This window comes from Oreochromis aureus, linkage group 17, assembly GCF_013358895.1.
Source record: "Oreochromis aureus strain Israel breed Guangdong linkage group 17, ZZ_aureus, whole genome shotgun sequence".
In the NCBI taxonomy this organism is placed as follows: Eukaryota; Metazoa; Chordata; class Actinopteri; order Cichliformes; family Cichlidae; genus Oreochromis; species Oreochromis aureus.
The window spans coordinates 14,519,241-14,547,064 of NC_052958.1; the positions used below are offsets into that span (position 1 = coordinate 14,519,241).

At 40.1% G+C, this 27,824-nt stretch overlaps 3 protein-coding genes across 4 annotated transcripts; 2 read left to right on the forward strand and 1 right to left on the reverse strand.

Moving 5' to 3' along the window:
- Positions 1-7,633: 7,633 nt before the first annotated feature.
- Positions 7,634-11,484, forward strand: fgf6b (fibroblast growth factor 6b). Its single transcript, XM_031758442.2, has 3 exons — positions 7,634-8,283; positions 8,772-8,875; positions 10,724-11,484. The coding sequence occupies exons 1-3, from the start codon at positions 7,941-7,943 to the stop codon at positions 10,898-10,900; spliced, it is 624 nt and encodes a 207-aa protein (XP_031614302.1). The 5' UTR covers positions 7,634-7,940; the 3' UTR covers positions 10,901-11,484.
- A 3,858-nt stretch (positions 11,485-15,342) lies between these two features.
- On the forward strand, positions 15,343-17,246 carry fgf23 (fibroblast growth factor 23). Its single transcript, XM_031758395.2, has 3 exons — positions 15,343-15,837; positions 15,920-16,023; positions 16,551-17,246. Exons 1-3 carry the CDS (start codon positions 15,603-15,605, stop codon positions 16,977-16,979), a joined length of 768 nt encoding a protein of 255 aa, XP_031614255.1. The 5' UTR covers positions 15,343-15,602; the 3' UTR covers positions 16,980-17,246.
- Positions 17,247-20,220: 2,974 nt separating this feature from the next.
- Positions 20,221-25,693, reverse strand: tigarb (TP53 induced glycolysis regulatory phosphatase b). 2 transcript variants are annotated; one of them, XM_031758384.2, is made up of 6 exons: positions 25,579-25,693; positions 25,273-25,310; positions 25,056-25,177; positions 23,095-23,172; positions 22,890-23,000; positions 20,221-21,272 (listed from the first exon to the last, which is right to left on the reverse strand). In XM_031758384.2, exons 1-6 carry the CDS (start codon positions 25,689-25,691, stop codon positions 20,838-20,840), a joined length of 897 nt encoding a protein of 298 aa, XP_031614244.2. In that variant the 5' UTR covers positions 25,692-25,693; the 3' UTR covers positions 20,221-20,837. The 2 variants fall into 2 exon arrangements, with proteins under 2 accessions (XP_031614244.2, XP_039457108.1); XM_039601174.1 differs by lacking the exon at positions 25,579-25,693 and adding an exon at positions 25,471-25,561.
- Between the last annotated feature and the right edge of the window lie 2,131 nt (positions 25,694-27,824).

The window sequence follows — 27,824 nt, forward strand, 5'->3', positions numbered from 1 at the left end:
ATGTGTAACACTGAAAATCCTACTATATTAAATTTATCCTTACATGTGACAAAGGAGCGCAACAAATCCTCACCTTTATAAAGTTGGAGGCAGTAAAAGGTTAGATTTTTGCTTAGAAAATTTACAGAAATAACTGTTAAACAGTCCAAAGTTGTAATGTTACAAAGGGTGTGAGAACTGTACTCACCAGCCACTGCAATAGGTACATCTTACTTGTGGCAGATTGGGCCACCATTTTCTTCAGAACTGCCATAGTTCTTCATGTCATACATTCAACTTGGTGTTGGAAACATTCCCCAGACGTTTTGGTCCACATTGACATGGTAGCATCACACATTGGTGGAGATAAATCTTCTGTTCGGTCTGTGCTTTCATGCTGTTTACACCAAATTCTGATCTTACCATCTGAATCTCAAAATAGAAATCAGCCCAGGCAATATTTTTCCAATCATGTTGTCCAGTTTTAGTGATGTGTCAATTGTAGTCTCAATTTCCTGTTCTTATCTGAAAAGAGTGGCATCTGACGTGGTCTTCTGCTGCTGTAGCTCATCTGCTTCAAGGTTTGATGCACTGTGCATTCAGCGATGCTCTTCTGCATACCTGTAACAAGTGACTGTTGCTTTACCATCAGTTGGAAGCCATACTCCTCCGACCTCTGACATCAACAAGGCATTTTCTACCCGCTTACTGGGTATTTTCTCTTTTTCTGACGATTCTCTGCAAACCCAAGAGATGGTTGTGTGGGAAAACCTCAGCTGATCAGCAGTTTCTGAAATACTCACCAGCAACCATGTCACATTCAAAGTCAATGAAATCATCTTTCCTCACCATTCTGATGCTGAGTTTAAACTTCAGCAGGTTGTCTTGACCCTGCCTACATCCAGTTGCTGTGGATGGCTAATTAGATATTTGTATTAATAAGCAGTTGAACACATGTACTTAACAACTGTGTGCTGTGTATGTCTTCCTGGCATGAAAATAAAAATTGCTGTGTCATTTCTTTGGGATTTAAACCAGCTGAAAAGTCACCTCTGCCTGGCTTCTTTTTCCCTTAGTCACTGTACGCCTAATTTAGCAGCAGGCACATCTTTCTCTGCAAGGTGCACAAGCTGTACCCTTGAAAAGATATTTTTACTGGGAACCCTCCATCCTGACAGGCTGCTCTTTGTTTCCCCTGTGGAGCTTTAAGCTTGACAAAGTAATAGTGAAAGAACCAGATTTATTCCATAGTTTAAAGCCACTGCATACATTTTATGTCAGTTAGCAAGGTTTTCACAGTATTTCCAGCTTCTCTCTGTGTCATAAATAGGCAAAGCTGTAAAAGACAAAAGCATGACCCAGCTACTGAATTATACATTAGCTGGTTCAGCAAAAAGCTGAACCCCCATGCTCCTTTAGGGTGCTACCATTGCATTCAAGCCAGTAGTTTTAGATTGAGCACCAGTTTGCTTTTCTTCCCTGAGCAAAGAAAATTATAACTTTTAAGTGTAGAGTTGGAGACTTATGGATCTTAATGACAGTTTACCCATAACTCGTTTATATAGTCCCACCAACAGTTTAAGGCTCATATTTAACCAGACAAAATACTGCAACAAGCACTGGCACAAAGGTTTTTGCCAGCATTCGGGATCCTAATGACTTTGTTTCCTCAGTGACTTTTCACCATGCGTTATCATCCACTCACTGTTTTAATATGTCCTTGGTTTATGAGTAAATACATGTAAATCTAGTGACATTAACTGCTGCAACTGTGATGTTGTATTCCTGTGAAGGCCTCTTTAGCTTTGTCAGTCCTCACACAGTTGGACTGAGTATTATTTCCCAGCCCTGCCAGTGACTCTGATGTCATGCCAGAGAAATCCCCTCTCCGTCTCAGGGTCTCCCAGCTGTTGTTTCAATATCATCATTTAAACCCCCTGTTAATAAAAAAGTGATTGAAAGAGCTTTGCGTCCTCCTGTATCCAGTTACTTACACTTTGGTAATATGCACAAAAGCTGTTTCGAAAGCTCTTTCCTATGCTCCTTTCTGGTTTTCCGACTAAGCTCTGTGTATCCGTGTGTGTGTGTGGGTGTGAGCACTAAATAGATCCTATAATTGCAGAAAAGACAGCTGACATGATGACGGTAAAATGCAGATACTTTCTCTTGTTTGAGTCTCCAGTTTCTTTGTCATCTACTTCAGCTCTAATTTATTCAGTCAAGCCGAGTCTACAAGGAGAAATCAATTTGCTCCATTATGTGTGCAAGTTTCTGTCTTACTGTTGCCCCACAGTTTGGTGAGTATTCTTCAACTCTCTCACTAGCCAGCCAACATAGTAGACAACATGCTTGTAACAACAGTGGCATCTTCATGTCTTTTATGGCCCTGGAGGTAGTTTCCCAAACTTAAGAAGAATAATCTTAAAGACAGCATGAACAAAAGTAATCGGTGTGTATGCATTATAGGAAATTAAGGCTGCTGCACGTGTCACTCGTCTTACACAGGCTTGATGTCATTTTTTCGTTTTAGCGGCCCAAAACTTCAATAACAAATCGCTGCAGCATGACTTTACATTATTGATGAATAAGTGCTTTTTAAAGATGATAATCAGCTACTTTTCTTAATAAAAATGTCAATTTTTTTCTCTACACTTAAAGATATTTTAATGTTAAATGACTGTGAAGTAGGTAGGATTAAACTATGTTTACTACCCTTACCCACTCTGTCTGTTGTAATCTTCTGCTGTGCAAAAACGTGGTATGAAGCATAGTTTGCTCAAAACTGCATCTGCTCGTAAGTTTTCAGGATTTCAGAGAGGTGTCTTCACTAAAGAGCAGGCTCAGCGTCACACCAGTTTAACAGCATTAGCTGAATTAATCTCAGGAGCTCAGCACCGTCTCATTAAAGGTGGCCACTCTCCATTGATTAAAGTTCCACACTGTCAATAGTTTTGTCTATTCAGGGTATTGGTTGCCTTGGTTTGCATAGTCATGTGCTTACAAAGCAAATCAAGAGCCTCTCTCATTAATTTGTTATTCAGCCTGGTTCAGTATTTCTGTCCCACTGGGACTAAAAATTCCTAGTTCTCTGCTTTACTTCAATTCATCAAGGGAGTTTTCATGGAAGGTTATCCCAGTTCCAAATTTTCTGCCCACAGCTCTAATTTTTTCAGCGAATTAAGTATATCCAAAAACGCTCCAGGATATTTTCAAGTGCAGTTTCTTGTTATTTTCTTCTTATAATATGATTGTGTTTTTATTGCTCCCTAGAATTACCATGATCATGATAATTTGGGGCTTTCAAAGATTTCTTTGAACTGTTCTTATTCTGTGATGAAACAATTCACACATGCAAGCATCTTTAATCACTTTAAAAATAAGATTTGGGTGCACAAATTTCAATATATGTTTTTTCTAATTCACACAGGGTCAAAAGTGTAAATATAAGGTCAAATATACACATATGTGCTCTTAACGCTTTTAATAAGCGTTTTTTGACTTGACAAGGCCGAGGCCCACTGACTTCTAGTTATTGATCATGATTGGCCTAAATAAATATTAAATGCATTTAATTTAATTCATTAAATACACATTTCTAAATATCTGTAGATTCCAAGATCATCAGTTCAAACAAATGCATCTGAGTACTGTTATTCAGATGCATCACCACTTTGGGTCTTCTTTGGAAGAAGGCCCAAACTGTCACCGCCTGATTGGAGGAGATTTTTTAGGATGTTCCGGAACAACCTAGGAACCACAAAGGCTCAAGCCTGCCATGAATTAGAAACTGCTGGAACATTACTGTCCACAGAAAAGAGTTTTACATCTCTATCGACTGAGAATGAAGAAAGAAGCCCCTGGTCCAAAAGCAACACCTTCAAGCCTGACAGACATTTGCAGCTGTCCACATGGACAAGCTGAATGCTTGACCAAAGTTTTATGGCCACATGAGACAGAGATTGAGTTATTTGACAACAGTGACAAAGGGAATATTTAGAGGAGTAAAACAGAGACTTTCAAGCCTAAGAACACTGTACTAGCTGTCAAGCATGGTGGTGGTGGTATCATGCTCTGGGGCTGTTTTGTTGACAGTGGTACTGGTACATTGCGCAAAGTGAATGGAATAATGGCAGAGGAGGACTACCTCCAAATTCTTCAACTTCAGCTTAAATAGACTGCTAGATGATTGAAACCTGGACAAAGTTGTGTGTTCCAACAAGGCAATGATCCCAAACATCACCATCAAAACTGGTTTTGAAATGGGTGAAGCAGGATAACAGCTTCTGGAATGGCCTTCCCAAATCTTTCACTTACAACCAACTAGAAATTTCAGGACTATGCTTAAATGAACTCTATCAATTCTGCCAAGAGTGGTTAAATATCCAGAATTATCCCAGAAGCTTGTTGGTGGTCAAGGTGCAACTTGCTAAGGCACAGTTGACCAAATATTACTTGGGGTTCGTGTATATATTTGAGCCTGTATGTTTACTTTTGCCCCTTTGTGGATTAGAGACAATCCTAAATAAAGTCAAACTTGTGCACCCAGTTCTTGCCTTTTAGAGTCTGTAAAGATTCACACTGTGCAACTCATGCAACCATTGAAGAAGAACAGCTACAGACAGAGACAGAAGTTCTTTTCACTGCCTCCCAGGTGATCGATAAGCTGGTTTAACTAGTACCAAAAGTAAATGTATTTCTAGAGCTCCACAGAAAATTTCTCCCAGCACCTGCTTTGACTACATGATATTGCATGTTTGGATCTTTAAACTATGACAGTGTAGACTATTTTTATGCTGTTGTGTTCATAACATACATGCATTTCCTGCTTAGCGTTGATTGTGTTTTTAAGTGTGTCGGTATGTCTAAATGCAGCTCGGCTGTGGGCCATTTTCGAATGTATCCTCCCAGTTTAGAATCTAAATTAAAACGGTTTGTTTATTTGTTGTCTTTTTTTTCCATCGTGGCTTCTCTTGGTAGTGCTGTTTATCTGCACTGAGGCCTCCACAGTTGCTAAGGTGGGTCTGAGGCTCCCTGGCAGCAGATAGCACCTCGGGGCCTCAGAGGTCTGTGGCAATCTGGGAATTCCCCTGAGCCTTCATCTCCTACCAGCACCCTGCAGAGCAGGATGCAAACATGGATGTAAAGGGGGGTGGAGGGGGTGAACCCAGTGCACTCAGAATTATTTTTATTTTCACAGTGTTATAACCAACATTTAATCAAATCAAAGGTAGTTGTGCACAGATATAAACCTTTTTATTGACTGTGAATAATCCGGGGACAGTGTTTGTTTTTTTATTATATACATTCGCCCACAAGGGAAATTGTAGTAAATGTTGTAAATGCTTAGAATGGCGTTATAGTATGCTCTAAATCATTCACTAGAATGATTTTATTTACTGCTAAGAAGCAGAAAATAAGAATTATTTCATTGCTAAAATAGTTTCCATTGAACAAACCATGTCAGTTTGTTGAAATGAAGTCTTTTAAATGATGATAGAGCAAAATGTGGATATTTATCTAAAGTAAAATGATTATTTTTGCCTAATAATTTCCATCAGCAGTACAACTTTATTTCTGGGTCTGAATTTAATGGGTTACCCAAAACAATGCCAAGTATTTGATATATGCCAGTTATATTTTTATGTTAGTTGCAGGGTGTGTTACTTACAATAATAACGCGCAATCTGACCAGGCAGAATATTTGGTTGTGTAAACTTCCTGGACAAACAGCTAAGGAAGTGTCAGACATGATTGCCATTTGCTCTGCTGTGACTGGCTGGGACTGTTTTTACACCTTCCTTCTAAATAAGGCAGCAGGCTGCCAGGACATATGACCACCGTCCCGATTTGGGCCCTGGACACAGTATCCATCCATCCATCCCATGGTTGCTTAAAGCCAATGAAAGTCAAACACACTCACACACACACACACCCTCCCCTCCCACAGGTCTCCCATGTGAGCAAGAGCCGGGTCAAGTCAGCCCCATTATTTAGAGGAAGACTGAAAAATAGGTTAGCTTGCCTTCAAAATAAAATCAGACAATGTCACAGCTTGGAAACTATTAAAAAATACTTAAATGATTTTGCCAGCATTTAACTATTAACTGTTTTAATTTTATACTGTAATGTAGAACAGTTTTTTTTATGTAAAAACAAATAGTAATGTCCTGCATTTACACTGTAATATGGCCACATGTATGTTTCCCATTATACTATTATAACTCCTCGTGTAAAGTACAACAGTAGTATTCGACTGTAAAAAGTATTACATTTCCCTGCTATAGGACATATAAATTTTGAAGTATAATACTGTCATCTATATGTATGCTGTTATACATTTGAAGATCCTACTGTAATTTTCCATATAAACTTTTTTTTTTTTTTTGGGGGGATGTTGTACTGTACAGTAAGCACTGTCATCTACATTTACAACTATTAAATTGTTATTTTACAGTGTACCTACTGTAATCTACAACAACCGTATGTCTAAAAACATTACATTTCTCGGCTATATAGAGTATAATTTTTACAGTATAATACTGTCAGCTGTTTGGTTGCCATTGTTCTTCAATTTTAGTATTCCTACTTTAAGTACTATAAGTAGTTTATTACTATAAAAGTATGTCTTCAATACAATAGCCAGAATCACTCAGGATTACTATTGCAACAATGCCCATAATCCTTGCATTGCACAGTAAAGGGCCACACAAACAGGAAACTACATTAGAGATCCACATCAAGCAAAAAATCTAAACACAAAATAACCGCTAATAACATTTACACTATCATAAGTGTTTGTGCTTGCTGCAGTTAAAGCATGTTTTTGTTTTGTTTTTTAATGTCAAACAAGTTCTAGGAAATGTTTTTTATTTATTTATTTACCATTTTCTGGTGATTCCTTATGTAAACAAGTATTCAGTTAGTTGAAAAATGATCAATTTATAAATCAAAGTTGTCTTCATGCATTTAAAAACTCAATCACTGAACTTTTAAGTACAATTGTGTTTGAAATCATATCCAAAGTCATCCAAAAACAGAAGTAACACTGAACATCTCTGTTCACATATTTCTTTCAACTCCATTGTTTTATGGGTGACAATTTAAAGGAAAAATGTCTTTTTCATTCATAATCCCTAAATGCATAAACTCAAAATTAATGCATTGATTGTGTTTTTATTTGCCTTTTATTAAGCGTCTATCACCTTAAAGACAATAAAGACGAGATGATGACAAACATGGCGAATCCACCCCTGTTCTTGTGACCTTGTATTTTCGCTGCGATTCATTATTAAACTCATTTTAGTGATAACTGGTAATAATTTTAGTTTCTCAAAGTTTGACTTTAGTAATAAAAATCCGTGTGTTTTCATCTAGACTGCGTTTTTGTAAAGGCCACAGCATATAACTGTGCAGCTTTTTTAACCAAGTCTGGGAGAGAAGCTGATGCAGGGAAGTTTTTTTAATTATTATTTTGAAATGCACCACAGGATGCTCTTCTTCTCAATCTGTCTCGCTTATTTGACGCTGATTTGAAGGTGCAGCACCCCCCATTACTCCTATCAGAGCTGCCGCTCCTGCCAGAGTCCTGTAACTCTCCTCCTCCTCCCATCTCCTACTTTTTGATGGGGGGGGTGCAGCGGTGAAGTCACAGTGATGTCATTTTAGGATGTGAGAGTTGGGGGCAAGGTGAGCTGGTTTTGCGGTGAGTGGTGTCCCCCTCCACGGCCAGCGTTGCCTGATCAGAGGCGCGGAGCGGCGAAAGATGATCATCGCCACCGGCACCAATTCAAGCTCCGACGCGCTCTGTCCCAATCCTCCTGCTCAGATCTCGGGCTATGGGGCCTTGATCTACCTTGATCCCAAAATAAGCCTTTACCACCACCATGCCAAAGGACAGAAATCAAGAAGAGTTGCATTTTTAGGGCAGGTAACTTTGACCACGTGCCCCAAAGGTAAACTGGATGGCCATTGCGCAAAGGTGCCATTACAGTATGTCCAGCGGGGCCAGGACGCACTGGACGCTACCGGCAGTTATTGTACTGTGGACTTCTCTCTGGGGAATCGTTTCATCTTATCCGATTCCGAGTAGGACTAATGCGACTTTACTGGAAAAGAAGTGGGAGACCCTCTTCTCCCGCTCCTACTTGGGTATAACTGGGGGGAAATCGGAGCTGAACTGGGAGAGTGACTATTTGCAGGGCATCAAAAGAGTGCGACGACTGTACTGCAACGTGGGCATTGGGTTTCACCTGCAGGTGCTCCCGGATGGCAGGATAAGCGGTGAACACAATGAGAACCAATACAGTGAGTTGCATCCGGCAAAGCACTGGACCCAGAAAAAGAGTGTAACAGTATGCGCAGGGCTGTGTAAAAGTTAGAGCCGCTCACTTATCCTGCATGATATTTAATAAGACGTGTCGGCATGGTTGAAAGTTCCCGAAAGCAAAACCAGTGTACTGAGCTTTGCATCCGTGCAGTGCGAAATATCCTCCCAAACCAAAAACATGACATGAATGCTTGAGCCAGTTTAGACGCTAACTTATTTTTACCCTCCGTCCCCTACAGCAGGGCACCCTCCCGTCCCTCTCAGCACGCTCTCGACTACACTTGCAGAGTCGAACATGCAAATAGCTGATAACTGCACAGGGCTAATTGAGCAGGGAGAGCATCATCCAGTCGCAATGCACCTGCAAGGTTACACCCATCCCTGCTGCATAGGCCAGTTACTCGACTTTATCCCCAGTCGCAGTGTGACTTGTGTCTTTGCTTCCCTAACAGTATGTTTCGTTCAGGTCTGATAGAGATCTCCACCGTGGACCGAGGAGTGATCAGCCTATTCGGAGTGAGGAGTGGGCTGTTTGTCGCAATGAACAGCAGGGGAAGGTTATACGGAACGGTACGTTTGTGCGCAACTTCAGAGGCTCACCCCCACCCCCCTTTTTTTCTCTCTCTCTCTCGTTGTCACACGCACACATACACACATATCCTGTTCAGTGTAAGACGAGTTCATATAGCTGCTGCATCCACGACTTTATGAGCGCTGTTGTGTTATTAATATGCCGTGATGATAGGGGGGCTTCCCAGCAGGGTCCAAGAAAGCTTCAATGTTCAAATCTTTTGCTGTGTCAGAATCTGTCGGTGGTTTAAGTATCCTGTTCTCAAGTAAAAGAAGCAGTGGTGCCACGTAAAAGTACTCCATTACAAGTAAAAATGCCACACTCACAGTTGTATTTCAGTAAAAGTAACTGTTGTCGGAAACAGTGATTTATGAAGTTGTTGTGCAGCAGAACGGCCCACTCAGTGATAATATTTCAGCTTAATCTGCAAAGCAGCTAGAGCTAAAGGTGCATTATTTCCATTTAAAGTGCCCCAGTACCCCAGTGCAATACTTGAGTAAATGTACTTAGTTACATTCCACGTGTAAAAGAGTCTCTTTCTCATTTCTCCTGAAACTGCTATGCACAATCAAATGATCTTCAGTGAAATCATGACAGGGGAATTTTAGCCAGTCTGTAAAAGTAGGTCAGTTATGACATGCTGTTTAATGCCTTAGATGCCAAATAAAAGGCAAGTGTGTGTGTGTGTGTGTGTGTGTGTGTGTGTGTGTGTGTGTGTGTGTGTGTGTGTGTGTGTGTGTGTGTGTGTGTGTGTGTGTGTGTGTGTGTGTGTGTGTCTGTGTGTGTGTAATTTCTGTATTTTTAGCTACAGTTGATGTCAAATATCACAGCAGGTCTCTCTTCTTACACTAAAATCTGATTCTACAATATTGTTCTCAGCTGTTTATGTCTCATAAAAATCCTTGAAACATGGGCATTTTATAAATCTGAGTCCCATCCAACTTTACGACTTAGTGCTGAAGCCTAATAGTGTGTATCTGCAATGACTCTGCAAGCTCAGACTGGCGTGTATCTCACAGTGAAAATGGAAATGATAGATTTTAATTTACAATTTGCTGTGTTGGGCTTTGGGCTGAATATGAAAATCAAACTTATCACTTGTGGACATAATTTTGCCCTGTTTAGATTGTTAAGTCCGTATTCAAGGTTTTTGAGAAGTTTGGTTTCTTCTGTTAATTTAAAATAAATTAATAATATAGAAAAACATGTCTGTAATTGTCAAAGCCAGTAAAAATATTGTAGTAGTCTTTTTTGCTCCATGGTATGACAGCTTCTAACTACTAGTTGCTGAAAGGTACAAAAGTAAAGACAGTCAGAATTAGCACCACTGCTTCTACTTGTCGTACTTTGACTGTGTCTTAATGTTAATTCTTTAACCAAGCAGGATATTTACATGTAACAGAGTATTTCTACATATATATATATATATATATATATGTACAACAGATCTGCACTTGTAGTAAAGGAGGGTTTTTTATGCTAATACAATGTGTCCTAGTAAACACTGTAATCTGTTCCTGTGTTATTCAGCCTTTGATTGCAGCTCGTTCACTTCTCCTTTTGATTAGTGTTAGGATGTGAACCCAGTCGGGAGACTTTTTTTATGAGTTCAGCAGTAAAAGCAGGAGGCCGGTGTCTGCATTTGAAAAGGGCATTTCTTTTGCAACAGCATGCCTGCTCCTCCTGTTTCCCTCAAAGCATGCTGTCTAAGGCAGGCTGTTTTCCAAAGCAGAGGTCACGTGGAAACCATGCATATGTTGTGATGTTCGTACTGCGTCTGTCGTGATTTACTGACACCCCTCACCCCCACCCTGCCCCCACTCCTCTGTCCTTCTCTCTTTTTCTAGAGAGTCTTCAAGGACGAGTGCAAGTTCAAGGAGACTTTGCTGCCCAACAACTACAATGCCTATGAGTCTTTTGTTTACAAGGGCTTCTACATCGCCCTCAGCAAGCATGGCCGTGTAAAGAGAGGCAACAAGGCCACCACCGCCATGACTGTCACACATTTCCTCCCACGACTATGAGAGAAACTGGCAATAACTTAACAATTTGCACATGTGGATGTTCCTCCAGGTAATATAGAAATGCATAGTAATGATATACACACCCATGGACTGCAAAAGAAAAAACAAATATTTATTCTGATATATATATATATGTATATTTGGATAGTTATCTTTGTATATGTATGCCATACTGTGCTGCTTATTGTTTTTATGGACAGGGGAGAGTTGAAGACTTTGCCTGTCCCACTTTACCTTGGTGCTTGCTGCAACTAAACTAAATGTCACTTCCTTTTGTTTTTTGTTGAGATGGAGGATGAGCTGTATTCTGTGCTTTTGGAGAGTGAAATGAATACTTTTTATTACCTCAAAGAACCACTTTACTCGATTAAGGGATGCATGGAGTTCTGCTCAAATATCTGCTAAGTTTGTTATTTATTTTTTCTGCAAACCTTTAAGCGCTTGATTATCGATAGCTGGCAGTGGGGGGCTTAAATTCACTACCTTTGCTGCACGATTTAAAGGTGCCTTGGTGTTCCCACTCGTGGCCCCCTTAAAGTTGCATGTAAGAGACACCCGCTGGAGTCAGAAATAGGGCTGACACACCGAACAGGGCCTCAGAAGGGGGAGGGGGAGGGGGAGGGGGTTGACTATCTCTGGTTTATTTTCTTTTCTGTAATTAGATCGATTAAGTAATAAACAATCTGTGGTTGAGACCAGAGAGCCGTCAGCCATGTAGACTGGCACAAGGCCACGAGCTTGACTTTGTGGGATTGCCGGAATATAAACAGGGTGGAATATGTATTTATCCCAGCATGGAGAAAATTTTTATTTGAGCAGATAGAGCGCACAGTAGAAATGTTACAGCACATAGTCTTGGACAGAGCTCCCACGGTAAACTGGGATGCGGTTTTTATTTATTTTTATTTTTTTTTCTGAATGGCAAAGATATAGCTGCTATTGAAAATGATGTCTACTGTCCATGAAACCAATGAAAAAAAACTTTGTAAATAGTTGGCAAATGTAAAAGAAGAAGAATTCAGGAGCTTTTTTTCTTTCTTCTTTTTTTAAAAACAAACAAAAAAAACATACAATGCTGCTTTGTTACAGTTGCCTGAAAGAGGCATTAAGAGTTCAGGCTGCACAGTCGACCATCGATGATGGTGCCTCAATGTTCTCTTTGCTTCCACATTTGGTTTTTTTCCTCACATCAGTGAGTTTGGTGGAGGATGTGCATGCCCTGGGGCATTTCCCCTGCTTGAATCTGCTTTCTGCAGCAGCAGCACTGCAGTGGCAGTGAGGTGTTGGAGGTAAATGTTTTGAAATGCAATTATGCATGACTTTAAGGACTAAAGTGCGGTTCAGCTCGAGGACTGGATCCACATTCTTAGATTTCTTAACTCTGCATCTGTATTTCTGTTGACTTTGAGCTTAGTTTGCTACAGCTGAATGGCTGAGCTAGTCAAAAAATTATTATTTAATAAGGAAAGTTTATTAGAGGTGTATTAAGCTTTGCAGACCCACTGTTAGTGTGTGCAAATATCTTGTTATATATTCCAAAGATGTTTCTCTTGCCTCATTCTGAGAATTCCTGAGAGTTTTCCCAAGTACGTTCACCCCTGTACTTTCTGCAGCTGTTTACTTTAAAAAAACAGAACTGACGAATGCTTCATCATCTGCCTTCGTCTGTGCCCGTGACAGAGGAAACAGGACTATTTAAATCCAGGAAAGACGTATGTGACGGAGCTGGCCTGCTGTCTTTGTTGTTCTTCAAACCCGCTGCAGGAATGTGGATCTGCCAGGATGACAGGCAGCTTTCCACATACCTGAGCTCTATCCCACCCTCCCACCTCTGCCTGTCCCTCACCCCACAGCTTACTTGCTGTAGCAAGAGACCTTGGGATTCCAGCTGTAACCCAGGAGCTTCCTCCTCTCCTTTCAGCCTTTTTTAGTTCAAGGTCAGAGTTACGGACCCCGACCCCAATGACCAGGGTGGTCTTCTATATGGGTCGGACTGTCTTAAGGCCTCAAAAACATATTTCTAATAGTTCCTTTTACCTGCAGTATTTTCTGAAACAGCACTACATCCTATGAAACTAGAGCCCCACCTCTTTAAAAAACAGCCCTGCAACTTGCTGTCAACTCCCCTTTCTAAATAGTCATGTAGGGATATTTCTGTGGAGGGGACATCTGCAGAGTTAATGCAGTGTGTGGGGAGCAGAGTCACGCAAAGCCTCACCTCACCTCTCCTGCTGCACTCCAGTCCTTTAGGACAGCTCCCCAGCCATCCTCAGGGCGTGCCCTCTGCTGCTGTTGCTGCTGCTGCTGCTGAGCTCCATCTGCACCCCAACCTTTGATCACGCCACAATATCACACGCTGCTCATTGAATCATAACAGTGTTCTTCTCCAATCTTAAATGGCTTGTTTCTGCTCTGAGGGCATTTTTTGCAAATGCCAAGGCTATATACTGCAAAGCAAATGTAGCTCAAAATGTCAGCAAAACAAACAAAAAAAAGGCTCATTGTTGTCATTGATGAGGCTGCGTGTCATATCACTGATCTCCTCGGGAGTAAACCATTGTGAATCTGTATTTTCAGCTTAGCAAGACATGAAAGCAAAGAGCCCTTCTCTCACCCAGCCTCCTAATCAAGATGTCCGATGTCTCTGGCAGCCCCTTATCAAGGACATCTTGATTAGAAACAAGTGTAAGGAAGCGACTTTTCAAACAATATCGGTCATGAAAAACAATCTCTAAAAGAGGGAAAGATTGTGTCTAAAACAAAACGCTCACCTATCAGCTTTGACCAAAAAAAAAAGAAAAAAGAAATGTATCCAGATTTATCTGTTTTCTTTTCTTCCATTTTCTTATCATAGGTCAAATTTAATTAAGTCAAGGTGAGGAATTTCTTTTTTTTTTTTAAATAATGATTAACGTACTTTAGCATGCCTGAGCTCTGAATCTGATTAAGGGTGTGTGCTTTTTCTCTGTTTTTCTGTTTTGTTTTTAAATCCTTCTCTATTCCTCTCCTCTGTTCTCATATACCTCACCTTCTGCCTTAGTTTTGGTTTGCTGATGACTGTAAATTAAAAGAAACAAACTTCAGTTATTTGTTTCTGAAACAGACAATGCTAAGTAAGGATATTAAAGTTTTTTCCTTTTATTTTTGTACGTATGTGCTGTGCACAGCAGTCTACTGTATTCCTGAGATACCAATAAAAGTTTGTTTGGGGTTTTTTTAAACTGCCTGAAAAGGTGTGATTCTTTGTGTATCACTGGTTAAACTCTTTATCTCTTTAAACTCCTTTACCTGACAAACTGGAGGTGAATCTGACTAAGAAAATCAATTGTCACTGCTCACTTTTCACAAGGTAGAGCAAACTCTCCCTAATCCTCCTTTGTGACTCTAAGTTGGACCATAAAAAAAACCATTATAGTGAATTCAGCAAAACAAAACTTAAAAGTGAAGTGAACAGAAGTGAAATATATATATATAATGACTTGACCTGACCAGGGGGCGTGTTGATGAATATTTTTTTCCTACAATTCTGACTTTTTTACTGGTTATGAGGGAAAAAATATTTTCGCATTGACTTTTTCCCTCAGTATTCTGATTTAATCAGAATTCAGACTTTATTGTTGTCAGAATTAGTTGTCACAATTTCTTCCAGAATTCGTACTTTTTTATAATAATCACAAAATGTTAATTAAAAATACTACTATAAAAATGCGCTAATCCTCTTTCATGCAAGTGAGCAGTATTTTCTAGATGACTTCCACATAACCTTTTTGCAGTCTAAAGAGTCGCCCCCTGCTGGCCATTGGAAACAATGCATATTTGAGGCAGTCCAACTTTAATACACTTTTCAACCCCAGACAAACATAGACGTCTGAGTGTAGTAATTCAGTACAGCAGGTCCAAGTGTAGGGGTCATGCCTCCTCTGAAGGTCATATGTTAAATCTAAAGGCTTGTTGGCAGTGCAGAATAACTAAACTCACTTTCCACCACTGGTATTTAACATTTCTGTTAATTTTTTAACTATTTGGCTGCACTTAATTGTACTGATTTTCACAAAACTGGAGCGTGAGTTTACTTTAAAATGTGATGTTCCGGGGAAACTATTCTGTCACAGTCTTGCCATCAGGCTTCCATTTCTCTGCTCTATATATGGAAGTGTCTCCCTCTGCTGGTCAAACACAGGGACTGTTGAGCTCTGCAGGTGCGCAAAGGCAAACTGAACCAGCACATAAGTCTAGTCCACCGTGGTTAACCGAATCTGTTAAATATATAAAAAGTTATTTAATTTAAAATGTACGTCTTAATTATAATCAGCTAAATGATACTATGACCCGTGTCCGGTTTGATTAAAAATAAAATGTAAGTTCCGTAACCGTTTTTTTTTTCTTTTAATTTACAGTTTACACCAAACTAAAGCAGGAATTATTTGGTAACAGGCCTAATTTAAGGTGGATGAGTCAAGACTAACCAAAAATAAGAGTTCTGTTGTTTGACCAGCAGCATCGGTGTAAACAGACAGAGGTGGAAGTGGCCCTTCCGCGGCAGCAAACCCGCACATCTGCTTTGGGGGCGAGTTGCTTTTTTTTTTTTACCCAAAGGATGTGAGCAGGAGTGGCGCTCGGGGGGCTTTAAATAGGAACTCTCTCCAAACTTTGCGACAACAGAGCATCTGAAAACTTCCAGGAGCTCGAAGTTTGAACCAGAATGGACGTCAACAGGCGAATGGGGATGAGAGACACCGTGCTGGCGCTCTTTCTCGCTGTCTTGCAGGGATTTCCTCTCGGGGATACGGTCCCAAACCCATCACCTCTGGCTGGATCCAACTGGGGGAACCCAAGGAGATACGTCCACCTGCAGACATCCACAGACCTCAATAACTTCTACTTGGAGATCAGATTAGATGGGAGTGTGCGCAAAACTACGTCCAGGAGCACCTATAGTAAGATAACTCTAATATTTATGCTGTAGTATAATGAAAGTCTGTATTCTCGTATGATTATTATTCCTTTCTCCTCCTGCAGGTGTGATTCTACTGAAATCTGAAGCAAGAGATCGCGTCGCCATCCTCGGCGTCAAAAGCAGCCGTTACCTATGCATGGACCTGGAGGGCAACCCGTTCAGCTCTGTAAGCAAATAATTAATTTGAATTCAGTCAGTGTTTATTTCTGATTTAATCGACACCTTGTCGTCGGCACCTTGTGCCACTTAGTTTTTACAAACAAGTGTGTCTAAAATAAATTTGAATATTAATTCATCGGCCTAAATAAACTCAGACCTCAAACCTTCAGTGACCTTTTTTCTGCACAAAATATTGCAGATTAGACCATATTTCTTTTTCAACGTTTCTTTGACAGACCAGCGAGTTATTTGTATTTCTCTGAGCTATGAAGTAATTAATGTGACAGTTTTTTGTGTTTGTGTAATTTGTTTTTCGTGTATTTTATATGAAATAATCTCGCAAAACACTTTTCTTTTCCATGCGCAAAAACTAGATTGCTATCCAATTTATTTCTAAATGTGGGTTTTCAATTTTTAATTTGTTTATTTATTTATTTTTAAACAAACAGTATTTGTTTCAGGGCATGCATCAAACAAAGATTTGGTTGTTTATTTCCGTATGTTTCATGCCCCTCTCACCTCTCTCTTTTCCAGCCTGTCTGCCTTCGGGATGACTGTCTGTTCAACCACAAGCTCCTGGAGAACAACCGGGACGTGTACTACTCCAGCCGGACAGGCATCTTGTTCAACCTGGAGGGCTCCCGACAGGTGTACTCGGTGGGCCAGAACCTGCCGCAGACCTCCCTCTTCTTGCCCAGGAAAAACACCGTACCACTGGAGCGCCTCCTGCTGCACAGGGAGAAGAGAAACCGGGGGCAGACAGAAGAGGGTTCGGACTCCCGGGCCGTGCCGGAGGAGCTGGAGGAAAGGGAGGTGGAAATGGAGACGGAAATAGAAACAGAGGTCGGGGACGACGGACGCAACTTGTCCCGGGAGAAACTCGCGGCTCCATCCAGCCACGACCCCTGGAACGTGCACTTCTCCAACCCGGCCAGCCCCCGGAGCACCGGGACAGTGGGCTGAGAAAGACCACGGTAGCCTTCAATTAGTCTACGTGAGTCTATAGTTTAAAATTTTAGTTTAGATCATACAAGAGAGAAAATATTAACATGAGACTTCGTGGAAAAATGAAAGCAGAACAATAAGGTTGTTCCCTCTTTTTCACACTGACTTAAAAACCTTTTTAGTCACGAATCATTCAGCAAGGCAGTGTGTTTATACACTGAATGTACAAACTTGACTTGCAACTCTTTTTGCACAATTTATATTGTCTTTAAACTCACCTGCGCCTGCAGCCTTCTCTTTCCTTTTAATTTAGTTTTCACGCAGTTGTAAATATAGATTTTAAGTCGAGGGACGTGTGTTTTAACCTGTATTCACGACTTTTAAAATAATATCTTAGGTGTCCAAATGTTCCAGCTGGCATGCTCTCACACTGAGCATTGATCGGGATTTCTTTGTGAATATTATTTGGTTGCTCTCACAAAATCACCAGAGCCATTCAAATTAATTACCCCAAATCAGTGTACACGTGTGGTTTTGTGGTTTCTTCTCATTGAGGTTTTTACTGCTGGTCTGAGAAACCCACATTTCAAAAGTGACACTGATGTTTTTCCCATGACAGAAGCTCAACTTGCCTCAACTTGCCTGCATCTGGAATACTGAAGGCATCATTTAATGGTTTAAAACAAAAAGAAAACAATATATATGATGAACATACTATAAGGTTTTTATTTGGTAGGTTAAGAGTAAATATTTGAAAGTCCTGTGTGGTTTTTAACTTCTTAAACTGAAACCAAACAGGGAAATCCCACAACTTTTCACTGCCATCACTCATTTGTGTATCCTCCACCAGTCTCTAATACATGACTTGAAGGAATATATGTACAGGGTAAATAACCTTTACAGATATCAACTCCTAACTCCAGTTATGTGACTTTTACAGGTGCTGGGCGCCACCAGCAAACACAAAAAACAGTCCCAAAGAGTATTTATTTATTTAAATCCATTCCTTCGTTGTTATTTATTTGTAAGACAGTTCAAATGTACATAAAGGGAAACTTGCTTTGTCTTTGAATGTATGAGCTGGGGTTTTGGATGGAGTGTTGCTTGAATTTGGGACAAAATAAAGTAATAAAAGAAAATACTTTCTGTGTTTGTGAGTTGTTTTTGTGCGCTCTCTTTTTGTTAAATCGGTTAATGTTTTACTGTAAAAGTAAATTTGGAAATGCACAAGCAGGTTTATGCACAAAGGCCAAGTCGTATCATTCTAAAGACACTCTCAGATTTTCAGAAATACATCAATCTCAGTCATTGGTACATAAACCAACCCATACACGTATTTTTCATACAATCTGCAGGCTTTCAGCACAAGTTCATGAACTTTAGATAACAGCAAACAACAGTTTAACTCTTTTATAATCTTTGAAATAAAGCTGCAAATGTAATATGTAAGACTGATGATCTAATCAAAAAGAAATTATCCAAATATGTTAATTTTATTTATAAAACTAGTCCCTTTTCTTTCATGTGAAGCACTACTGACCATCGACCGGTCTTTGTTTATGCCTCACTTAAGGTATAGCAATGTTAGATGGTACAGTGCTTATCCCACATATCTTGAGAGATTATAGATCGTCTTTTCAAACTTCTGAAGGTAACTGAATGTGACATTTTTCATGATGCTTGTAGTATTTAGACTCAACATAAGACTTTGTGAGCTCTACCAAGAAAAAAAAACTTCTCAGGGGAAAGAAAGCTTAAATGTACATGTGTTAGTGTGACCTCAAGAGGTCCACAATTTTGGGAGGAGCTTCAAAGCACTTTAAACGTGTCTTTTTCTTCCTTCACACAGACTTTAATCCAACAGTGGCTACTAAATTATGTTTGATTTTGAACGCTGACTGGCAAAGAGCTTTTAAAAAAATGCAATAGCTCTCTATATGAGATTCATACTATAGATTGGATGTAATTTATATGTTAGGATCCCTGTAGTGATTTAGGTTAGTATGATCACATATGTTAAGAATGTGCATGTTGTATTTGGTGTGTAATCTGACATTTGGACTACTTTTTATAAGACATGAACAGTTTTTGGGGAGTTCCATTTCACAAATACCTATTTTATATATCATTATGTTGGAATTTGCATTTTAATTGATTTGTGAATAAACTGAAACTGCATGAGAGTGGTATCCATGACGCCCTGTCAGAGTTTGCAAGTTGTTGTTTTTTTTTAAGTATATCTGTTACTTTGATCTATCGAGAGACTCACAACAGGATATTAAATATAGGTGGAAGCAGCAAAACTCTCCCATCAGCACTTAAAGACATCCAACATGGATTCAAAAGAAATTGAAAATGCTGACTTAGCACCGTAACCTTTGCAGAGGAAGTAGCACCAGTAATGCCAACAAATCCTTCAATGCAAACAACAACAGCAGCCGTTTGTGTCTGATCTCAAATATGATACGTTTCCCAAAAACATACCCCCCCCCCCCTTATTTATTATTCTAACATTATAAAATCCAGTGCACTAGCACTGGATTTTAGCATTAGCATTGGATTGAGTCATATCTCTAAACATGGTTAAATGTATCCGTGCTTCCTTTACCTTTCCCTCAGAATTAAGAAAAGCGGAAATCTAAAACACTAAAGAACAGTATGCATCTCTATTTTGTATTGAGGTTCAGTCTTTTAGTAAAATAACCTTTAACCTTTGTGGGAACCATTTCAGTCCCATTTTACAAATACATGGAGATCATTTCAGTTCAGTGAACTCATTGCCTTGTTCAAGAAACCAGTTTGAGATGATTTGACCTTTGTGACATCCTACGTTTTCCTGCTGGAAGCAGCCATCAGTAGATGCCGTGTTCATAAACGGAGGATCAGCAACAATTCTCATGTAGGGTGACTATTAACCCTACATCAGCCTGAATTGTTGATAGAAGCCAAGATGGGTTCATGCTTTCATGCCATTCTCATCAAATTCTGATCCCACCATCTGAATGTGGCGGCAGAAATTGACTCATCAGACCAGACGATACTTTTCCAATCTTCTCTGGTCTCATTTTGGTGAACTGTGAAAATCGTAGCCTCAGTATCCTGTTCTGAACTGGAGTGTGGTCTTCTACTGCTGTAGCCCATTAAGAGATGCTCTTCTGCTCTATACATAACACACGCCTGTGTGTTAAATTGGTTTTCAACAGTTTTTCAGTTATACACAACTATTGGGAATAAATCAGACCATGGTTTGTTTATTGAGTGAGGTCATCATGAGCTGCATCAGTCATTTATTGGAGATAAAACAAGGTCAAACAACATAAACAGATCTTATGAATATGTAGCACCCAGAAAAAAAAAAAAAAAAAACACAATACATCCACAAATGTCTTGCAAGTAATTTCACAGCATTCTGTGATTTGTGCAACTTGTTTTTTTTCCCTGTTTACTTGTGATTGTATAAAATGTTAAACACAAACTCAAAGTATCAGTGCTCTCACAACATATTGCACACAATAAAATGAGCAGCAGCATAACTGCAACACAGGAAATGCCATTATACATTAAATACTTCAAACTTTGGTGTAACACGATAAAAGAGGCAATTTAATGACCAGTTTTTAAACAATTTAAATATGAAAGGTTACCTTACTGGCCTACAGCTGGACAGAAATGGTTTCATGATGAAAAAGAACTGTACACTGAGTCTGAACGTTGAGCCACAGTGAAACACAGCGACTGAGAAAACATGAATTACCCTGTGCAACGTAGCCTTCAGTTACCTGTGCTATTAGTGCTTATAATAGTTCCATCATCCATCACATAGTGTGTACATATACACACAAGCAGAAAACATCTACCCCTTTATTTTCTTTTGTGCTATTGACCATCTGTGAGGTTCTCCAGGTGGTCCTTCCTGTTGGTAAAAACACAGCGAGCAGCAGAGAGCACCGGCCCAGACTCAGACTCACTCAGAGTGAGAATGAAGCGGCTGATGCCCGTGTTTGGACAGGGTGAAAACACCTGCTGCATCTTCGCCCCTGCAGGTAGAGCGCAATTTAAGTCCTCCACAAGGTGCCAGATGGCTACACGAATGTAAGCGCCATGGCTCACCACCAGAGTGTGGACAAGCACGCCCTGAAGGCCGTCATCAGCTGAGCAGCGGGGAGGGATGTCGGAGGCAACGGCCGCGGTCCCCTGAGCGACATCTCCAGATGCTGAAGCTCCTGAAGAGGCAGCTGGTCCTGATGAGAGGTGCTCATCCAGCATTTGTTTGAAAAGAGCTTTGAGGAATTTTTTGAATCGCAGCTTCACCTGAAAGCAACATGACAGGGAAGCTCAGAGAGCCATTCGTTTTTCCATGTAGTTTTCAGTCCTCGTACGTACTGTATATTAAAACATCAGAGCTGCTGTGAATACTAGATTAAAAAAATAAAACCTTCAAGCAAAAGGCCAAAAAAAAATTTGTTCACTGAAGCATTTCCACTGGAGAGATTTGCTTTTTTTTTTTTTCCATCTTTGATTTAAAAAGTCAGACTTTGATTTATCCAACCAAAAGTCTGAGTTTACGCAGAAATCTAATATATTTATCTACTGATTTATCGATCAATCTAAAAGAAAAAAAGCAAAGAGTCCAACTTTGTTTGTGGAAGTTCTTAAATTCAACTCAATATAAAGCATGAACAACTCAGGGTTCTTTTTGATGAATTCATTCATTCATCTTTTCTATTCTGCCCTCAAACATATTTATTTCTTGTTCAGCCATTCCCTATAAATCTGGCCACGCTCAAACAGAAGTCCAAAACTTGACCCATTATATAGTTGAAATGACGCCTCCCTCATTTTCATGCTGAAGCAGAAACGCATAAGAATAGAAGGAGAAAATAAACAACTCTGTGAGAATGAAGAAACAGAAATAAATGCATCCACCACATTCACAGCACCACAACAAATGTGACCTCGACCTTATGGACAGTTTTGCTGAAGATCAATTAGGTGATTCCACATCACAGATGTGGGATAAGCTCATCAGTTCTGCAATTGGATGAGCTAAAAATAACAGAATAATAATAATAATAATAATGATAATAACAATAATAACAACAATAATAAATAATAATAACTGGACAATTAAATAAAAAGTAAATAAATGAGGGAATTAAGACAAAGGTAGATAAATAGAACAAAAAAAACATAGTAACACCGTTATTACTAACTCAGTTTCTTTACTATTACCATTGATGTTGCCATTTTGGTCCTCTATAAATTTTAGGCTAATGTATGAAAACAGCCCCTGAAAAGCTCTAGACTGCTCCTCAGAGAAAATACAAGCATTTCACTTATTTTATTCATTTTAATATGAATAAGAACTGATTGCTCAAGAAATCTTTTAAACCTCAAAAAAGGGAAACTTTGAGAGAAATTAGAGGATAAATTTGTGTGTTGATAAGTTTACCTTTAAAGTGTAGGAGAAAATTTAAGTGTCCACTAGTTTAAGTTGAGTGAGGGATGTTCATTAAACTCTCTACCCTCCCATCCTGTGAGCACTTAAACTAACAAAGGTATAAAATAACCGCCCCAAAAAAGTGAATTAGGGTAGTGTGTGAATTTGAGTGAAGGAAGACACAGCAATAGAAAAACCACAGATGTTGCTTAACACTGGTCCCTTTTATACCCCAGTAAGAGTCCCAGTATAGCCTCTGACCCAACACCCACAACACTGAGGCTTAAATAAAGGTAGTTAAATGGAAATTCTGAATGTCAAAATGGTCTTTCTCCATTCTTTTCTACATTACCCTGGTCTCAAGAAGAAGCTTTATAAAACATCAGTTTGGAAACAGAAGGGATTACTTAACCTACAATGTCCTAAAATGACCACTGCATGGCACTGTTGTACAAGTAATGCTCTTTAGGCCAGCTGTTTGGACTAACCTGATCTAAAGTCTCTCCTCCCGGTGGTGTGTAGTCACGGCACGACTGGCCTGCAGCATTCGCCATGTTCTTCAAATACTCTTTGTGACGCCCTTCAGCGACACCAAAACCCTGTGCCAACACATAAAGCCCCAGTTTAGAGCTCCCGTACAGCTATGTGTAACACTTTAACATGTAGAAGCAGCAGAATGTAAACAGATCTTACTCGCTCTCTGAGTAGCGGCTCCAAAACCATTTCCATGCCAGAGCAATGAGTGTTGTTCCTCAGAATTATCTCTGCTGTCTGAAGAAGGAAACGCAATCAGTCACTCATACACTGTTAATGAAAAAGACATGAATCTCAGCATAGCCATTTCTACGGATCCTGTGTTGTATTTCTCCATAACCAGATGACATTTCATTAGTTAAACATTTGAGCCTGATGGGAAGTACGTGCGGCATCACTCAGTCATGTAACTGTTCACATCAGTTATTACAGCTTTGTAGTTACTTTAACTGTGAGGAAAACCGCTGAAGTGGCAGTTGGCCAGATGATAACCTATGACAGCCTCCACATGGAGGTCACTGCTGTCTGATCAGAGTGCTGTACTGAAGCATGTTTATGTGAAGTTGACTGGAGGAGAAAAGCGTGGTAGGAAAAGGTACAAAAGCAACAGACTACAAGACTATATTCATGAGTGGATTGTCAAGAAAACATCCATTTATGGACTTCACGAGAAGTGGACTGAGGCTAGTGTCAAAGCATTGAGAGCAAGCACACAGATGTTTTCAGGATAGGAGCTGCAACTGTCGCAGTCCTAATATCAAGCACTCCTGAACCAGATATGACATCATTGGAGTCTTAGTTGAGCTAAGAAGAAAGATAACGGGAACCTTTATGAACGTTGAGTAAATGTATTAATTTCATTTGGAAATCAGGATCCTAGAGTCTGGAGGAAGAGAGTAGAGGCTCAGAATCAAAGGTTTTTGAAGTCCGGTGTGAAGTTTCTGAACTTTGTGATGATTTGGGTTTACATGGCACCTGCTTTTCTTAGTGGTGGTTGGTCCGCTGCGTTTTATCAAATCCAAAGTCAATGCAGCGTCTACCAGGAGATTTCAGAGCACTTCGTGCTTGCGTCTGCTGACAAGCATTATGGAGACAATGGTTCATTTTCACAGTAGGACTTAGAACCTGCAAAAGATCCCAGTTATTTGGGAACGTGAATAGCTGCCTGTGTCAAGAAACCCGTCCATTGGCGTCTCCTGAATCTTGAGCAGTGCCAGTTGCAGTCATAAGAAAGACAATACACCCTAAAAACAACCTTACTGGTCCCACAGGAACTAACATGGTAAGTAGAAGCCAGCTTATATGATTCTATGCTTCTCCTGTACAAAAGTAGAAGTTTTGGCAGGTTCCTGGTCCGGCGATAATCTTCCCAGGAGTGGACGTCCCAGCAAAGTCACCCCAAAATCAGACCATGCAATGCTCAGAGAAACTGCAACCCCCCCCCCCCAAAAAAAAACAGGAGCTACATCTATGACTCTACGGGCCTCACTTAGCATGTTAAAGGTTAAAGTTCATGATGGTAAATTGAAAAAAGACTGAACAAGTATGGCTTGTTTGGAAGGGCTGTGAGGGGAAAGGCGCCTCTCTAAAAAGTTACATCGGAACAAACCAAAGATGACACCAATGTGGAGATTTTTGGCCATAATGCGCCAGTACAACCAACACAGCATATCACTATGCTGTGGGACTGTTTGCTTTGCAATAATTCTAGCAGCAATATTTTAAAGTACAGTGCAGGTGGCAGGAAAGCAGGTGCTGTAGTGAAATAGTAAAATTTGCCTAATAAGGTTTGTAAGTGTGTGAACTGACCTGGATATATCTGTTTGGCAACCTTAATAAAAGCTAAGCAAAGCTGCTGTAATAAAATCTGCTTCTTATCCATTTGATTCTTTGCATAAAGAATATAGGCTTATATTTTAAAAAGTGCTGTAAATAAATTCTGTGAGCCATGTTAAAATGATCAAAGTGGATTATAAGTTAATGGTAAATAGATCAGTAAAAGGAGCTACAGTGTTGGACTATTTTTCATTGATGTCATCTCTACAGCAAGATATGTGCCACCTCTGTCACAGTCATTTTTCCTCCCATGGTGCCCCAAAAAGTGCACCGGAGTGCCTCACCTGTACAGCTCGTTGCAGGTTACTGACAAACACTTTGGTAAACACAATGTCTTTGAGGTATTGTCCTGCTGCCTCAGCCTGCTGCACACCTGTCTCTGACAGCAGCGTGTCCACACCTTGACCTGAGATCACAAAGTACAGACAGTCCAAACACACAGGTGCAGTTAGATGTGAAAGATAAACACGTGATTACATCTGTTGCTATAACGGGAATCACCTTGCAGCAGCTTTTCCCTGTTGTACTGCGTTTCCCCACTGTGTAGAAACAGAACAATAAATCCGAGTTAAATGACTCATATAAACATCTCCTCAAAAACACCTAAAACAGAGCACAAACGTTAAAGGTGCCTAAGTCTCCTATTGCTCAAAGTCAGCCGCACAGGCACACATGTAGCCACACAGCATGCTGCAACACCTGACAGGACACGCAGGCTCTATAGGAGACACCAACATCAGCAAATCGCTCATCTTAAAGTCAGGTGAAAGTATGAAACCATAATTAAGCCGCTAAATTACCACTTACTGTCGTACGAACGTTAAACTGAACGTAAACATTTTCAGCAGTCGCTCTCGCACTACTTCCTGTTTGGTTCGGCTGCAGTTGTGCGTGACGTTGCCTCTCACGTCATGACGCATTGCAGTGCTGCGTAACCGTAAATAATTTGTTAAAAATCTCAGCAATCTCAGAGAGGGCATGGGTGTCACCGTTTCCCCTCTAAAAAGCGCGACACAAATAAAAATAAAATAAAATAAAATAAAATAAAATAAAATAAAATAAAATAAAATAAACGCTATCCAGTCGAAATTTTTCCCCACAGCACATAATTTAGCAGGATATTAAAGATGAGCTCTATGGAGGGCCACGAGTGACAAAATGGATTAAATATATTATTAAATAGTTAATTAAATGCGTCATTAATTAAATAAAATTTGAAATAAAAATAGACAATCTCTTAAATGTTTTAAATGAAATTAATTGATATGTAATAATTATTTACATATTAAACAAACTAATTATTCCCTATTTTAATAATTATCTACATATTTAATTAATTATTTCATGATATACTTGTTCAGTTTATTTTGGCCTGTGATTTTACTTTAAGCTAATCATTTTGTCAACGCCTTTCTTTATATCAGTACAGCATTAGCCGTGTTTTGACTAAAGATGATTTCCAGAATTTAACCACTTTAATCACAAATGCTTCAAACTAGTTTATGATGTGTGAACATGAGCCAAGGGGTTCACCTGGTGAACAAATACAGACATGACAACAAGAAAACTACAAGGAGCTGGAAGGACTTGCGTACAGGATTGTCATGCAGCATCCAACACTACCTCTAACAGGCCTTTATTTGCACTGAAGGAGATACAGTGGCTTGCAAAAGTATTCGGCCCCCTTGAACTTTCCCACATTTTGTCACATTACAGCCACAAACATGAATCAGTTTCATTGGAATTCCACGTGAAAGACCAATACAAAGTGGTGTACACGTGAGAAGTGGAACGAAAATCATACATGATTCCAAACATTTTTTACAAATAAATAACTGCAAAGTGGGGTGTGCGTAATTATTCAGCCCCCTTTGGTCTGAGTGCAGTCAGTTGCCCATAGACATTGCCTGATGAGTGCTAATGACTAAATAGAGTGCACCTGTGTGTAATCTAATGTCAGTACAAATACAGCTGCTCTGTGACGGCCTCAGAGGTTGTCTAAGAGAATATTGGGGGCAACAACACCATGAAGTTCAAAGAACACACCAGACAGGTCAGGGATAAAGTTATTGAGAAATTTAAAGCAGGCTTAGGCTACAAAAGGATTTCCCAAGCCTTGAACATCCCACGGAGCACTGTTCAAGCCATCATTCTGAAATGGAAGGAGTATGGCACAACTGTAAACCTACCAAGACAAGGCCGTCCCACCTAAACTCACAGGCCGAACAAGGAGAGCGCTGATCAGAAATGCAGCCAAGAGGCCCATGGTGACTCTGGACGAGCTGCAGAGATCTACAGCTCAGGTGGGGAATCTGTCCATAGGACAACTATTAGTCGTGCACTGCACAAAGTTGGCCTTTATGGAAGAGTGGCAAGAAGAAAGCCATTGTTAACAGAAAACCATAAGAAGTCCTGTTTGCAGTTTGCCACAAGCCATGTGGGGACACAGCAATCATGTGGAAGAAGGTGCTCTGGTCAGATGAGACCAAAATGGAACCTTTTGGCCAAAATGCAAAATACTATGTGTGGCAGAAAACTAACACTGCACATCACTCTGAACACACCATCCCCACTGTCAAATATGGTGGTGGCAGCATCATGCTCTGGGGTGCTTCTCTTCAGCAGGGACAGGGAAGCTGGTCAGAGTTGATGGGAAGATGGATGGAGCCAAATACAGGGCAATCTTGGAAGAAAACCTCTTGGAGTCTGCAAAAGACTTGAGACTGGGGCGGAGGTTCACCTTCCAGCAGGACAACGACCCTAAACATAAAGCCAGGGCAACAATGGAATGGTTTAAAACAAAACATATCCATGTGTTAGCATGGCCCAGTCAAAGTCCAGATCTAAATCCAATCGAGAATCTGTGGCAAGATCTGAAAACTGCTGTTCACAAACGCTGTCCATCTAATCTGACTGAGCTGGAGCTGTTTTGCAAAGAAGAATGGGCAAGAATTTCAGTCTGTAGATGTGCAAAGCTGGTAGACACATACCCTAAAAGACTGGCAGCTGGAATTGCAGCAAAAGGTGGTTCTACAAAGTATTGACTCAGGGGG

Bases quoted from the DNA above. Each gene is read 5' to 3' on its own strand.
- fgf6b (XM_031758442.2), top strand. From the start codon at position 7,941: ATGGCCATTGCGCAAAGGTGCCATTACAGTATGTCCAGCGGGGCCAGG. The intron at 8,284-8,771 runs GTGAGTTGCATC...TGTTTCGTTCAG, and splicing joins ACACAATGAGAACCAATACA to GTCTGATAGAGATCTCCACC. The intron at 8,876-10,723 runs GTACGTTTGTGC...CTCTTTTTCTAG, and splicing joins GGGGAAGGTTATACGGAACG to AGAGTCTTCAAGGACGAGTG.
- fgf23 (XM_031758395.2), top strand. From the start codon at position 15,603: ATGGACGTCAACAGGCGAATGGGGATGAGAGACACCGTGCTGGCGCTC. The intron at 15,838-15,919 runs GTAAGATAACTC...CTCCTCCTGCAG, and splicing joins TACGTCCAGGAGCACCTATA to GTGTGATTCTACTGAAATCT. The intron at 16,024-16,550 runs GTAAGCAAATAA...TCTCTTTTCCAG, and splicing joins AGGGCAACCCGTTCAGCTCT to CCTGTCTGCCTTCGGGATGA.
- tigarb (XM_031758384.2), bottom strand. From the start codon at position 25,691: ATGCGTCATGACGTGAGAGGCAACGTCACGCACAACTGCAGCCGAACC. The intron at 25,311-25,578 runs GTAAGTGGTAAT...GTTTCTACACAG, and splicing joins AGTTTAACGTTCGTACGACA to TGGGGAAACGCAGTACAACA. The intron at 23,173-25,055 runs GTGAGGCACTCC...TTCCTTCTTCAG, and splicing joins ACCTGCAACGAGCTGTACAG to ACAGCAGAGATAATTCTGAG.